The 14,581-nt window shown below is 36.7% G+C and overlaps 1 protein-coding gene across 2 annotated transcripts in view; it reads left to right on the top strand.

Moving 5' to 3' along the window:
- Window positions 1-10,356, top strand: part of Trmt6 (tRNA methyltransferase 6 non-catalytic subunit) — a 121,988-nt gene extending 111,632 nt beyond the window's left edge. For both annotated transcript variants that reach the window (XM_090399789.1, XM_090399790.1), the window contains exons 8-9: window positions 6,474-6,663; window positions 10,183-10,356. In XM_090399789.1, the coding sequence (XP_090255915.1) occupies window positions 6,474-6,663; window positions 10,183-10,296 (304 nt within the window). In that variant the 3' untranslated portion in view covers window positions 10,297-10,356. The remainder of the gene's footprint in view (window positions 1-6,473; window positions 6,664-10,182) is intronic.
- Window positions 10,357-14,581: the final 4,225 nt, after the last annotated feature.

Consider the following 14,581-nt stretch of genomic DNA (forward strand, 5'->3'; position numbering starts at 1 on the left):
AGGTATCTCTCCTTCAACCACCCTCCTATCCATCTCACCAACCCTATATCTACCCCCATCTGCTCTAGTTTACTGATTAGGGTTCCATGTGGTATCCTGTCAAAGGCCTTGGCAAGGTCCAGTAGTATCACTGTAAACCCATTACCCCTATCCAGTTCAGCCGTCACTGTGTTATAAAACGTGAGCAAGTTACTGAGGCATGATCTACCCTTCACAAAACCATGTTGTCCTCCATACAATATCCCATTTTCATCTATCCAATCCTGCATTCTTTTCTTGACTAATTTCTCTAAGACCTTGACAATGATTCCTGATATGCTAATCGGTCGGTAATTTACAACAGCAGTCTTGGAACCACCTTTATGCATTGGAACTATTTTCCCCTCTTTCCACCCCCTCGGGACTAACCCAGACCCGAGACTCGCATTAAACAAAATGGTCAAGGGTACTGACAATTCTTTAGCTGTTTTCGTACGACACGAGCTGGTATACCATCCAATCCCACGGATGTATTGACATTGAGGTTATGCAATAGACTACTCACTTCCACTTCATTCACCACAATTCCCGTATAATCTACTGGTTTATTCGTTTCTGCAATGTCACCACCTGGATGATATATACTTGCAAAGTGCTCACTCAGTAACTCAACTATATCAACTGATTCAGTTACCTCCCTACCATCGGCATTCTTTAAAATCATTCTGCCATGTACATTTTTCCTTTTACTTGCTACATATCTAAAAAACTGTTTAGGATTCTCTTTAGCCTGCATGGCCAATGCTCTTTCGTAATCCTTTTTTGCTTTTCTTACCACACTCGTTACCGTTCATGTGCCTGCCTGTCACCTTTCTCCTTAAATTCCCTCCATAGTTGTTTGCAGCTCAAGCTTAATGGTGTTATTCATCCATTTAGCCCTTACTTGATTTATTATTCAGACTCTAGGTATACAGTCAGCCATTGCTTCATGCAAACACTTCTTAACTGCCTCCCATGTACTATCAACTTCTAGTCCTTGCAGTTGTACATGCCATGGCATTGAACCAATCAAACTCCTAAGCTTGTCTAGTTTCCAGCCCGATAATTCCACATGTACCCTGTCTTAATTGAAAATTCCACACCTTTAGCCACCTCCCAAGTCAAGACCCTATGATCACTTTCACCAATTGGTAGCAATGTGGTCATATTTGTTACAGCCAAATCCTCAGATGTAATTACTAGGTCAAGCACTCTCTGACCCCTAGTATTTTCCATTACATGCTGTCGCAGATAGTTATCCCTTAATAACCGCATAAAATCCAATTCCTTCCTCCCGTGTGTCCTCTCCTCACTCCAATCAATGCGACCATAGTTGAAATCTCCCATAATAATTACCCTCCTTCCACTCATTTCTTCTATTTGCTTGTGCATACTGTCACCACCATCTTTTCCATCACCTGGTCTATAGCAGCACCCAATTGTATATTTTGTTCTGCTAGCCACAATCTCACACCAAATGGCCTCAAATGTGCTCTTTTCTCTATCCTGCAATTCAACTTCTATTCTCCTTGGCTGTAGCTCATCAGCTATCATCAACAATACTCCTCCCCCCCCCCCATTTTATTCTCCCTATCATTCCTGAACACACTATACCCATAACATTCAATCCCACTAGCTATATCATCTACAGTCAGCCATGATTCACTAATACCAATAACCTGTGGTCTGGAAGTGCCAACCATGGCCAAAAACTCTTTATACCTTATACTAATATAAGGCATCAAGGTAGGGTTGGGGCTAATGGGGATCTTAAATTAACTATCCCACTCTGATTTGTTGTCCTTATTCGCTTGGGTATATTATATTCATTCATACATTCAACTGCCTCCCTAAGGACTGTATATCTACCCCCCCCCCCCTAATAAATCTAGTTTCCCTGAATTTGCACATCCATTACATTCAGCAACACTTTCTCAAGTCTCCTTACACCGTAACCATTCAAATATTAGGTCAGAAGCCCTGGTCAATTCTCCGCATTCCTTTTAAGGCAATGCGGAGGTCTCCTCTCAGTTATGTAGCTTTGACCCTTAAGCACCCCCCCCCCATGCTATGACAGACGTTGCAAATTTCACCGAACATTTCATGCATTTTTTATAAAATGCTTCTTGCTTAAGATGCCAAAAACACTTATCCCTTGATGAACATGAGACACACAAAACATACTTTCATCACTAAAAAGTCCCTTTTTTCCAGCCCTCTTGACTCTACAATGGTCTTTATTATGCCATCACACTCTAACTGCCTTTTGTTTGGAAGTCATAAGCGGCTTTGTCTTAGGCCATGTGATTTAAAACCCAATTTGTGAAGTCGTCTCAACATTGTGGATTTAGACACATTCACACCTAGTTCTTTTCTTTTCCTGTGAAAATACCTTACACTTCGGAAGTGGTTTTTCTTCACGATATTCTTCAATCTCCTCTCATCTCTTGAAGTAGTTATTATCTTTCGACTGCTATTGCAGCAATTATTTTGAAAACTCCAGTTATTAGAATACTGTCTCAATACTCTACTCATCCTTGCTTGAGAACATTTCAATTCCTTAGCTATAAACTGTTGAGGTTGGCCTTAAGGAGTAGTTGTTTTATAGCACATTTTATTATACTTATATTTTTGTTGTGTATCTGTATATAAACCGGCTAGACTTAGTTGGGCTTTCTTCAACCAAGAGGAGAGGCTCTGGAACTGTCGACCTGGATAAGGGGTGGAAGCTCTACTACTCTGGTGTGAGCCCAACAATGTCTGCTCAGGCGGGTTTGGGGATACTCACAAGCCCCCAGCTGTCAGACTGTGTTGCTGAGTGGATCCCATTGGGGGGACGGGTATGTGTGTTATGGCTTCAGATGAAAAACCATGATTTGGCTGTGGTGCAAGCCTATGCACCTAATCTAGAGTCAGAATACTCTGCCTTTCTAGAGGAAGTGGATGCTGCTTTTGACAGGGTGGCAGACATGGAATCAGTCCTGCTAATGGGTGACTTCAATGCACATGTTGGAACAGATGACCCGACATGGAGGGGTGTGGTTGGAAGAAACGGTGCCCCTGACCTTAACGCAAATGGGTTGAAATTATTGGACTTCTGCTGTACTAACAGCTTGTCCATAATGAATACCTTCTTCCAGCACCGAGAAGTCCATAAGTATACCTGGTAAAGGGATACACCAGAACAAAGGTCTCTGATTGACTTCTTTATAGTCTCATCAGACCTATTTTCCTTAGTGTTGGACGTTCGTGTTAGAAGAGGGGCAGAATTGTCAACTGACCACCACCTTGTTGTGTGCACTCTACGGCTTCAGAAACCAGATGCTACCATCAACGCTGGTAGGCCTAAGCAGCTATACCGTGTGAAATGGGAGACATTGGAAAATGAGGCTGTGAGGAAGAATTTTGCAGATGACATTTCCTCCAGGTTCAAAGAGATTCCCAAGCATACTGCAGATGTTGAGGGGGAATGGAAGCTGTTCAGAACAGCTGTCACTGCCTCTGCACTCTCATGGTGTGGCAGAAAGCGGCTTGGCGTGGCAAGGGGAAGTGAGAAAAGGACACCTTGGTGGAACCAAGAAGTATGAAAAACTGTCCGGGCAAAAAAGGAGTCCTACCTAACATGGCTTAGAGTCAGGTCACCTGAGATGCGTTTGCGGTATGCTGAGGCACGAAAAACTGCTGCTAAAGCAGTAAAGACAGCAAAGGCTTGGGAATCCTTTGGAGAAAGATTAGACTCATCCTATACAAATGCAAACAAAGTATTCTGGCAGCCCATCCGCCACCTTTGAGGGAGGAAATCATGCACAGCAAGGGCAATTAAGGCCTTTGATGTGCACTTTTAACAACCGAGAAGGATATCCTCCACAGATGGAAGGAATACTTTGAGAGCCTTCTTAACCCGGGTGGCCCAGCAGTTGTGAACATCCAAGAGGTGCAGATCGGGGCAATGACTAGTCTCACAGCAGAAGAGGTCCATTTAGCAATAAAATCGCTAAAATCGGGCAAGGCTGCTGGCGATGATGAATTTGGTCCAAAATGCTAAAAGCCTTAAATCGAGACGGTGTTCTCTGGCTGACTCGAGTGTGTCAGGCTGCTTGGATATCTGGGCAAGCACCAAAGCAATGGCAGACAGGCATAATAATACCAGTCTTTAAGAAGGGAGACCAGAAGGATTGCAGTAACTATCGTGGCATCTCTCTGCTCAGCCTGCCTGGGAAAGTGTATGCTAAGTGCTTGGAAAGACGGTGCAGGAGCATAGTTGAGTCAAAGTTCCAGGAAGAACAATGTGGCTTTCGTCCTGGTAGAAGCACGACTGACCAAATCTTCAGAGAAATCTTGGGAATATGCCAAGAATGTCTACACATGTTTTGTGGACTTGGAGAAGGCATATGACTAGGTTCCTCGGGATAAGCTTTGGCGAGTAGTACAGGAGTATGGAGTGGATGGTCAACTATTAGCTGTCATCAAGTCCCTATATGAATGCCCAGAGTTTTGTGTCAGGGTAAACAGCACAAAGTCTGAACCTTTCACAGTCTCCGTTGGCCTCTGCCAAGGGTGTATTCTGTCACCCCTCCTTTTCATAATATTTATGGACTGGATTGATAGGCACAGCCGAGGCAGTGTGTGTGTGTCAGAATTGGAAAATGTAGCATTGGACGTCTGCTTTTTGCAGATGACCTAGTTCTGCTTAGCTCTTCCACAGATGACCTCCAGCGGACCCTGGATAGGTTTGTAGCTGTTTGTGCAGATGCCGGGATGAAGATCAGTGTGGCCAAAACTGAAACATTTGTGGTCTCAAGACAACCATCCCAGTGCACTCTAAATGTAAGTGGAGTCCCAATGAGACAGGTGGAGAAGTTTAAATATCTTGGGTCCATATTCACGAATGATGGAAAATGGGACGTAGAGCTAGATACTCGGATTAGCTTAGCAAGCTCAATATTGCGGGAGCTTGGCCGTTCGGTAGTATTGAAGCAGGAGTTAAGCCAGAAGGCAAAGCTGGCTGTCTTCAATACAATCTATGTCCCCATCCTCACCTATGGTCATGAGAGTTGGGTAATGACTGAAAGAATACGGACACGAATCCAAGCGGCTGAAATGAGGTTCCTTCGAGGGGTTGCGGGACTGACAAAACTTGACAGAGTCAGAAGCTCTGCAATTCGGGAAACCCTCAATACTCAACCGCTGCTTCTCCGAGTTGAGAGATCACAGTTACACTGGTACAGGCACCTGGTCAGAATGCCACAAGAGAGGCTCCCTCATTAGGCCCTCTTTGCCAAGCAAGAGGGTGGGAGGCCACGTGGAAGGCCAAGGACTCGCTGGATGGATTATATCCAAAACCTTGGGTGGACACGTTTGGGAATCCCACTAGAACACCTACGCTTGGTGGCAGAGGATCGTGACCATTGGAAGTTCCTCTTGCAGCTGTTGCCCCCACAACCCTTAGGAAGAGTGGGCCTTGAAGATGTATGTATCTGTGTATAAAAATACAGTGATCACATAAGACTACTTAGCCTGTGATATGTCTCAACCCATGTTTAGCAAATGATTAACTGAAATCCATGAGCAAACAATTCCTCACACACGAGTCAGTCCTGCAGCTACTGAAATATATGCTATTTCTATGTTTTCCTCAAAACCAATTGGAAAAATTTGGAATATTCTAATATTGTAGATTATATAATTATGTTTACGTGATTATATAATCTACAAGCATGTAGATTTAGATTATGCTAATTCATATTTGGTAATAATTATTTTCTGTGCAATAAATTAGAATTGTGAATCATTCACAACATATTTTCTTTGATTATTCAAATATTTTGATTCGGAGGTGTATTGTTACAGTTGTTAAAAAAAATAAAGTTTTAAGTGAAGTGAAAAGTGCTACACAAGTTAGTATTCGTGTCCTTAAGCCAAGCTATTCAAAATAACTTTTTTTATTTCATCTGTGAATATTATTCTAAATTTTTTGTTTACATCATTTTCACACATATGACTTTAAGTATGTTATTATATCATTACATGCATCTACAAGTGTGCATATGGGGGGGGGGGAGGACAGTGATCCACTATATAACAGTGGTCTGGAACCTAACATGCCATGTGACTGGGGAATGCCTGTATTGTAGACTTAATAATGGACCACTGGCTAAAGATAGTACATATAAAAGTCACAAGAGCCATTTGATAGTAGAAGTGTTTTGCCATATCCAGAGATAACGTTCATCATAAAACAGTGATAAAGCTGAAACTGTTGGTTTGTTGTTTTTGTCTGATATATCATTTGTGTGTTATATAATTTTTTTTTTTTTTGCATGTTTCATATAAAAAGACAAATTTTTCTGTGAAATGTAAATGTTGCTTATTTCTTGGCTACTCTCTATTGCATTATATTTTTGTATAAGTATATTTTAAATAATTAATTTTGGATATTTGCGTTTCTTCTACAGGCTTATGATAATATGCAAGCATAATCCAACTAATATTCTTGAAGGTTTACTGGATTTTCTTGCTCCATCCCGCCCATTTGCAGTTTTTTCAATGTACCAAACACCACTGATTGACTGTTACAGCAAAATCAAATCTAGAGGTGATAATATCTTTGTAAAGCTAACAGAAACTTGGTTACGCAAATACCAGGTAAATATTTCTATTTTTTTTAAGAATAGTAGTAACATTTAGTTATGTGCTTTGTCATACTTGATAACTGTTGTGCAGTTGTTATTGCTTTTATATTAGAGAATTGCTGTGTACGCATATTAGAGTTCTTTCTTTTTTGTACAGGAAAATGTCTGAGTGGAAAAAAAGTGAAAATAAAATAAAAATTTAGATGAAATAATAAGCTTTATTGAAATTAATGATGCATAAGGACCTAGAATAAACTTCAAGTTTTTTACAGCACCATTTTTCTTTAGCAATAGAGAGGGAAAAAAAGTCATCTTGCAGATCAATCAGTATAGTAATTGTGAATGTTTTGTTCAGCAAAACTTGTCTGTGAATAATAGCAAAGTATAGAGCAATGGTTCTCAAACTGGGGCACCGCAAAACATTCCAATATTTTTGCTGAAATCTTATTGGGCTGTCTTGCGACAATACACTGAAGACAAAATTTGGTGGCATGGAATTGACTTTTGGATATTAGTAAAAGATGAATATCTGCTGCTAAGTGGTAAAGCTCAGTGAATCTTAATTCCATTTGCAACGTCATATTTGTGCGAAGCTGGTTTTTGGTGGTCGCTGTGATAAAAAGCAATGATATATTTCCTAGAACAGCTAGAAGAATCAACATACCTTGCTTATACCAAATTGTAACTGTAAATAAGGCCTTCAACTTTTCTTAATTAAGAAAATTTTGATATTGAAATATGCTATCAGTCTCACTGATAGCATGCTTCACCTTCACTTATGAAGGTGATGCATGCTATCAGTGAGACTGTTTAGGGAATCTTCCTGTGCCATCCAAACATTAAAAAATCTTAACATGTTTGGCAGTAAAAAAACGCTAATAAAGATTTGGAAAATTGTCATCTTTCAGCAGAAAAAAAAAATATGGCTGTGATTACCCAGGATTTAAGAAGCAAAAAAAGGAGAGCAGGTCATCTACATGAATTTGACATGATTATTCAACTCTTTTTAAGTGAAGGTGATGACATTACAATTTGTATCATGAAGATGCTGTTACATTAATTATTCAATTTAGTTACCTTTATCTGTGTTGTTTACTAAGCATATAATAGGTGACAAACGAAGTCACAAATACAGTTGACCCTTGAAGAACGTGGTTTTGAACTGCACAGTTCCACTTATACGCCTTTTTTTTTTTTTAAATAAATATATTGGAAAATCTTTTTGAGATTTGTGATAATTTAAAAAACTCGCAGATGAACTGCATAGCTTAGAAATATCAAAAATTAAGAAAAAGTTAGGTGTGTCATGAATGCATAAAATATATGTAAACACTATTCTATTTTATCATTTACTACCATAAAGTATGCACAAATCTATTATAAAAAGTTAAAATTTATCAATACTTACAGACTGTATATGGCCATTTGCAGTCGAGAGAAATGTAAATAAACAAAAGTGTAGATTTGCTTTATGCAGTATTAAATCATAACTGTATAAAATTAATCGTTATTTTAAATTAATTAGCATAAAATAAAAATTTTATAATGATTCATTCATTAATGTATAGACTACCACAAAGCAATCATATTGCTTCTGCTCATTATCAATGCATGAATTGTTATACGGGGGGAATCCTAGTGTTACGTCGGAGATCCGTTCCTACGGACCAACGCAAGGCGATTTTTGATGCAAGTCAGAATTACAATAGCCTAAGTTACTTACCTAACCAAAAACACCCTAAAGTCATACGTATATATCATGAAACAGAACTAGGCCATAGGAAAATGAAAAGGAGAACATAATTACTGTATAGTACAGAAAAATGACAAAAATGAAACTGTAATAAAAAAACAAACATAAAAATGAGAACAATCCCCAAAATGACATACATTCTGTGATTAACAAAAATGAAAACAATTCTTTACCTTTTATCCTGTGGTTGGCTTGCACACTGGAAGGGGGAGACTGACTTAATGGAATAGGCCTGTCTCGTCCACATTAAACACTTGTTGAGCACTGTAGCCCCCCCCCCTTATTATCTCAGCCAACCCCTCAGGAAACTCACCAGCTGCTTTATCATCACCACTAGCAACTTCATCTTGCACCTTAAGGTTATGTAAATTGCCCCGAGCCTTAAACTGCAAAAATCAACCTTGACTAGCATTAAACTCTTCACCTGCACTCGTTTCCCTCCCCCTTTCACTTTTCAATGCCTCAAACAACCTTTTTGCCTTTTCTTGAATTAACATGAGGCTAATTGGATATGCCATTGATGCTGGTCTTCCAGCCAAAGAACAAGAAGCCTTTCCATCTTTTCGTAATCACAGTCAATTTCATGGGCGCCAATCCTTTCACGTGTTCAAGGATGTGAACTTCATCCTTGATAATAGTCCTGAAAATTCAATGCGCAGCCGATGTTCGTTGGCGTTTCTCCCTTTTAATAATGTCTAATTTCACTTCTAACATAATGGCTTTCCTTTTCTTCGACACACTGCCATCGGAAGAGTCTGCCTTACGTTTGGGAGCCATATTGAAGGGTAAAAAGTCACAAAAAAACACAAAAGAGAGAGCAGATGTAAACAAAGCATGCGGTACCCAAAGAGTGTATGCTGGGACCCAAGCGACGCCACCTCTCCCAAACAAACGCCATGTAACGGCGTATTCTTCCACTGCACTCACAAACAAGTTTTTCGCGCGATGTTTGAATTTTACGTCGCGCTGCTTCAAGTCGAAATTTATTTTTAAAATTATTTATGGGATTACTGCCGTAAAGTCGAAGCAATGTATGTCGAGGACGACGTAGGTCGAGAACCCCCTGTACTTATAAATAAATATGAATTTCTTCTTCACGTTATCTTTTCATTTTTGATGTTTGATGTTAGTAATACATATAACAGCTACAGTCTTTTGTATCTAGTAAGACAATATTGATGTAGGTATACTGACAGACATAAGATTCAACTTATAAACAGACAATGTAAACTTACAGTATTGATAAATACAGTACTGTAAATGTATTTTCACTTCCTTATGATTTTCTTTAATAACATTTTCTTTTCTCTAGCTTACTTTATTGTAAGAATATAATACATACATACCATACAAAATATGTGTTAATTGACTGTTTTTGTTATTGGGGAGTCAAAAGTTATATGCGAATTTTTGAACAACGCAGGGGTCGGTGCCTCTAACCCCTGCGTTGTTCAAGGGTCAATTGTATGTTATCCAAGAAAAGTCTAGCAGTGATGTGATATAAAGCCATATACATGTATTATGCACTATTTTGCTACAGTAACTGACAACATGCTCCCAGTATAGAGTGAGGAATACATAACCCTTTAAACAAACTGTCAATTTATACATGGCTTCTGTATGTTATCCATCAGTATTAGAAACCAGTGGGCAGTATTACTGAAATATTAAAAAAAAAAAAAAAAACCTTGTTTTATGCTTTTTTTTGGATAAACTATATAGAAAAAAGGGTTTATTATATATTTTTTTAAAAACTGATTATCTTACTTATTTTTCTAGATTTTGACTGACAGAACTCATCCAGATATAAACATGAGTGGCAGTGGTGGATACTTGTTAACAGGAATCAAAGTTGAATGTCATCTATCTCGGAAAACAGTTCCTTGTAAATAATGAGCATTGCTTTCTATATATGTACTATTTTGTATATAAAATGCAAAATATTCTTTGTTATTGGTTTGTAATTATTCATTACAAAGAAAGACTAACTGTTTGGTTGAATGCACTTACCTCCAACTTATAACCTTCCATTTTATGAGAAAGTAATTTTAAATTAAAACTGTTCTCTCATAATGTGATAGCTTATCTTGACTGCTAAATAATTACAAAATTGAAAATCCATTTCATCATACATGAACTGCTTGAGAGTTTATTAGCTAAATGTTATATTTTTCAATTATTTGTGTAAAAAATTGTTCTTCTTCTCTATCTCCATTAAACTTAATGAAGTTAGAGAAGAAAAATTTGCGAGAATATATAAATAGTCAATACATAAAACATTCCCAGCCTATTAATCAAGTATCCTTCAAACAAAGCATCCAAACTATTTGTCTAATGGTTACAGTGATCATATTTTTTTTGAAGAAAATAAAGGACAAATCAGAAATTGTTTCATAATAATAAGAAAAAAAGCAGGTTGTGTTTATTTGTTTCACTAAAACTAAAAAGCTTTATAACATTTATTATAAAATATAAGCATATATATAGTATTTTAAACAATCATATTATTACTTAAAAAAACTTTCATTCTTGTGAAAAGTATCAAAATTACCTCTCTTTTTTTTAATAAATCAGGTTTGTTTTTTTAAAAATTCATAAAACTGTATACAATTCATGTCAAAGTTACATTTGGTATAAATGCATGCTTTCAATGTTTCAATTTTTAATTGTTTTTTTTTTTTTCACTGGTCCACATTTGTTCACTAATGAAAGTACTTGTTCAGTGGGGGACATTAGATCCAGGGAGACATAAGCAAAATTCAATGATTTTTAAAAGATTTCAACCCATCTACGTTGGCAGGACTCATCATTTTGTTGCCATTCTTCGATCTTTTCACTGGTGACATAACTTTTAATACATGAACTTTATCAAATAGTTCACCATCATTTATATTTTAAGTTCCAGTGACTGGAAATGAACAAAACGCTTTCCTCAATCTTCACCCACAGAGGTATTTCTCGTAGTAGGACCCATTCAAATACCTCCATTTCCACGAGAGAGCTGTCCCAGTTATTTAAATCAATGCCAGTTTGCTAAAATTTATGAATTGCATCTATAAATATGTTGCATCAATGTTTTGGATTTTTTCTAATTCTAAAATTATTTTTTAGTATTTATAGGTAAAAAAAACCTTGATTTTTTTCGTTCAATTAACTTTAGCTTCAATTCTTTTAAATGCATCGAAACTTCACACATGGAGATTTCTTGTGATTCAGTTTTCAAAATATATTGTTGAAATTTGGCTGTGAATAAAAAATAACCATGCCTCAGCTAACACAGCATTAACCACCTTACCGGCCATTATGGATCAAATATGCATCCGCTTATATATGATGGATACAAATACGCTTTGTATCCATCATATATTTCAATGTAATATCAATGGTATTACAATTTTAATATGCACTTCGCATCCATGACAACCTTGACGTCTATAGACATCTTGGCCGGTAGCATGGTTAAAAAAGTTTTTCAGAATCATGGGACATTTTTCCAGTTCCAAAAGGTACAATTTTTAGCCACTTAAATAGTTTTAATATTCTCTCTAAAGCAGGTGGAAGAGTTAGCCATTGCGTTTTGCTGTAACCTAGTAGTTTTTTATATTGAACATCTACATCACAAAATTTTTCCAATCTGATTGTGTAGATGTAAAAACACCAATCAGTTTATTGCCACATAAATTTTGCATTTTAAAGAAAACATTATTTTCTCCTTTTCTCTGGGAACCACCAAAGTTGCAGTTGGTGTTGTCAGCACACAAAGCAAGTAATTTATCAGTAATTTCATATCTGTTTAGCGATTGCTTGATGCAAGCTGTTAAAATATCAGAATTTTCTCCAGATAGATTTTTAAATCTAAAATTTTTACTTTGACACCTTGATTGGATAAAAAATACCTGACCAGAACCTGGCACAATTTAATATTTCCATGATTAGAACAGTCCGAATAAATATTAATATAATTTGTTTTACATAAATCAGTTTTAACTGAGGCAGCAGAATATGGATTGAAAACATTACAAACGATCACTTCTGTTTTTGTTCTGGCATAAGAATACTTTTCGTCAAAATATGTCTTGATTAATTTTGAAGTGCAGTCATTTGACCGAAATGAGTGATTATGTTGTACAGAATGATAACACCAAGATGCTTCTTTTAGTGCTAACTGTTTTACTTTGTCATCGAAAATTTTGCTAACGAGGAAAGAGTTTAATAATTTACTCGATGAAGCCCTGACTTCAATTTCTTTTGTGTTTTGATGTCTGTAAATGCTGTTTAATTGCTGATCTGCACTATTCGTGATATTAAAATTTGCCAAACATTTATTACATTTGATGTCAGTATCCATTATTCCTCTTTTAATGAAAGGAAATTCTTCCTCCAATGTTTTGTTGAAAATACATTTTCTTTTGGGTGCCATGACAATGGTTCTATAAAATAATAATACGTAATAACGAAAACAATATTAAGCTTTACCTGCTTGAACATACAATACACTTCTACACTACACACAGTCAAGTACAGTATGTACACACGCACATCAATGATGCAGCCATATATGCCGCACTGCTAGTGAGTGCCGGTGAAATGACAGTTTCATGTTTCTATGGGCAGCGTACTATGTGCCAATTTACAAAATAAAGGACAAAATGGCCATTTTAGAAAAAAATAAATCTAAAGGACATAGCAGTGAAATAAAGGAAGTATGTTTACTGTACTAATGGTACAGCACTGTCCACCCAATTATCTAGGCTACACTTTTTTTTAATCCAATGGTTAACTCTTATGAAGTACTACACTTGTCCCTACCCAACATATTCTTCCAGTCAAGTCTTATAGACGTGCTTTGGATGGAATCATATGGAAGAAATAAACAATGCCTAAAAGCTGTTACAACTTTGAAGAGCTATTTTTGGAGTTGCCAACAGCAGTGAAGCACTTCTAATCTCAACCAAGTATGGCTATCTTTAGAGAACACTTGCTTGGACTTTTTTTTTTTTTTTTTTATTGTAATGAATCAATATCTAGTGCATTTCTTTGTGAAATTGACTGCACAATAATTTGATGTCAATTGTTTATTTAAAAAAATAAATACGTGGAAAAAAAGTCCCACATCTAGGTTAATAAGCAAATCAACCTCCTGCGATAAGTAGCTATTGGGCATTTTTGCATCTCCTCTTTAATTACATGTAACCTCAACAACTGGGCTTCACAGACATCTAATTAATGCTATAATAAAGTAGTTAATTGTATTCTTAGGCTTGTTTGTGTGTGGTAGAATGAAAAACGTTTTCCAAAAGGGAAAACCCTGCCACCTCTCTGTACAATACAATATTGGCTGACTCACTTTCAGCTGAAATGCCCTTTAAAGGTTATTTGTATCCCAGATCTTTCCAACCAAATTTCATCATTATTAGCTGAGTTGGAACACCTTAATAAGAAATTATTTTTGTTTCTATTATTATAACTACTTTAGTTATTTCTGAATGATTATTAGGTCTGCACAACTTGCTTTAAAAAGATTTTTTGTAATTATTATCAAAATTTGTAATAAATTTTGATAATTTTCCTGTAAAAGGTGGGTAATGGCCTACCAGTCAAGATTTGGGATTGGAAAAGTGTATGTATATTGAGATGAATATTAAATATGAAGGGGAGAGGAAGAATTTCAGAGATGATAAAGATAGTCCATGGATTGAGTTACAGGAAAAATTCATTTGACCCCAAGCCTTTGCTAGCCTGGTTGGCATACCTGCTCTCCAACCAACAGTCTGTAGGTTCAAATCCCGCTGTGGACTTGGATGTTTGTGATAGTGATCACCTGGTGTGAGATCATCGCCCTGCTTATTAGAGGCCTTGAAGTGGCTTGAAAAAGTTCCATGTTTAGTTTCTAGAGCAGGGTTTCCAAACTATGTAAAAAAATAAATTAAAAATAGGGAAAAAAAATCCTTAATCCACAGTACAAAATGTACTATAGGTTTACAAAACCTTTTATGGGTGGGAACAACATAAAAAAAAAAAAAAAGCTGGGTATAAATAGAAAATATTTATTTTATATGTAGGCTCTTTAATTTTATAAATAATGTTACTTTTCTTTAACAGATATCAACTGAGATTTTTCACCAGTTAACTGTTTTGAGCATAATAATGCATGCATGTGTTAGGATTTCCTAAAAGA

The sequence above is a fragment of the Typopeltis vanoorti genome, chromosome 10, assembly GCF_054136105.1.
Source record: "Typopeltis vanoorti isolate ZY-2024b chromosome 10, IOZ_Tvanoo_1.0, whole genome shotgun sequence".
NCBI classification, from domain to species: Eukaryota; Metazoa; Arthropoda; class Arachnida; order Uropygi; family Thelyphonidae; genus Typopeltis; species Typopeltis vanoorti.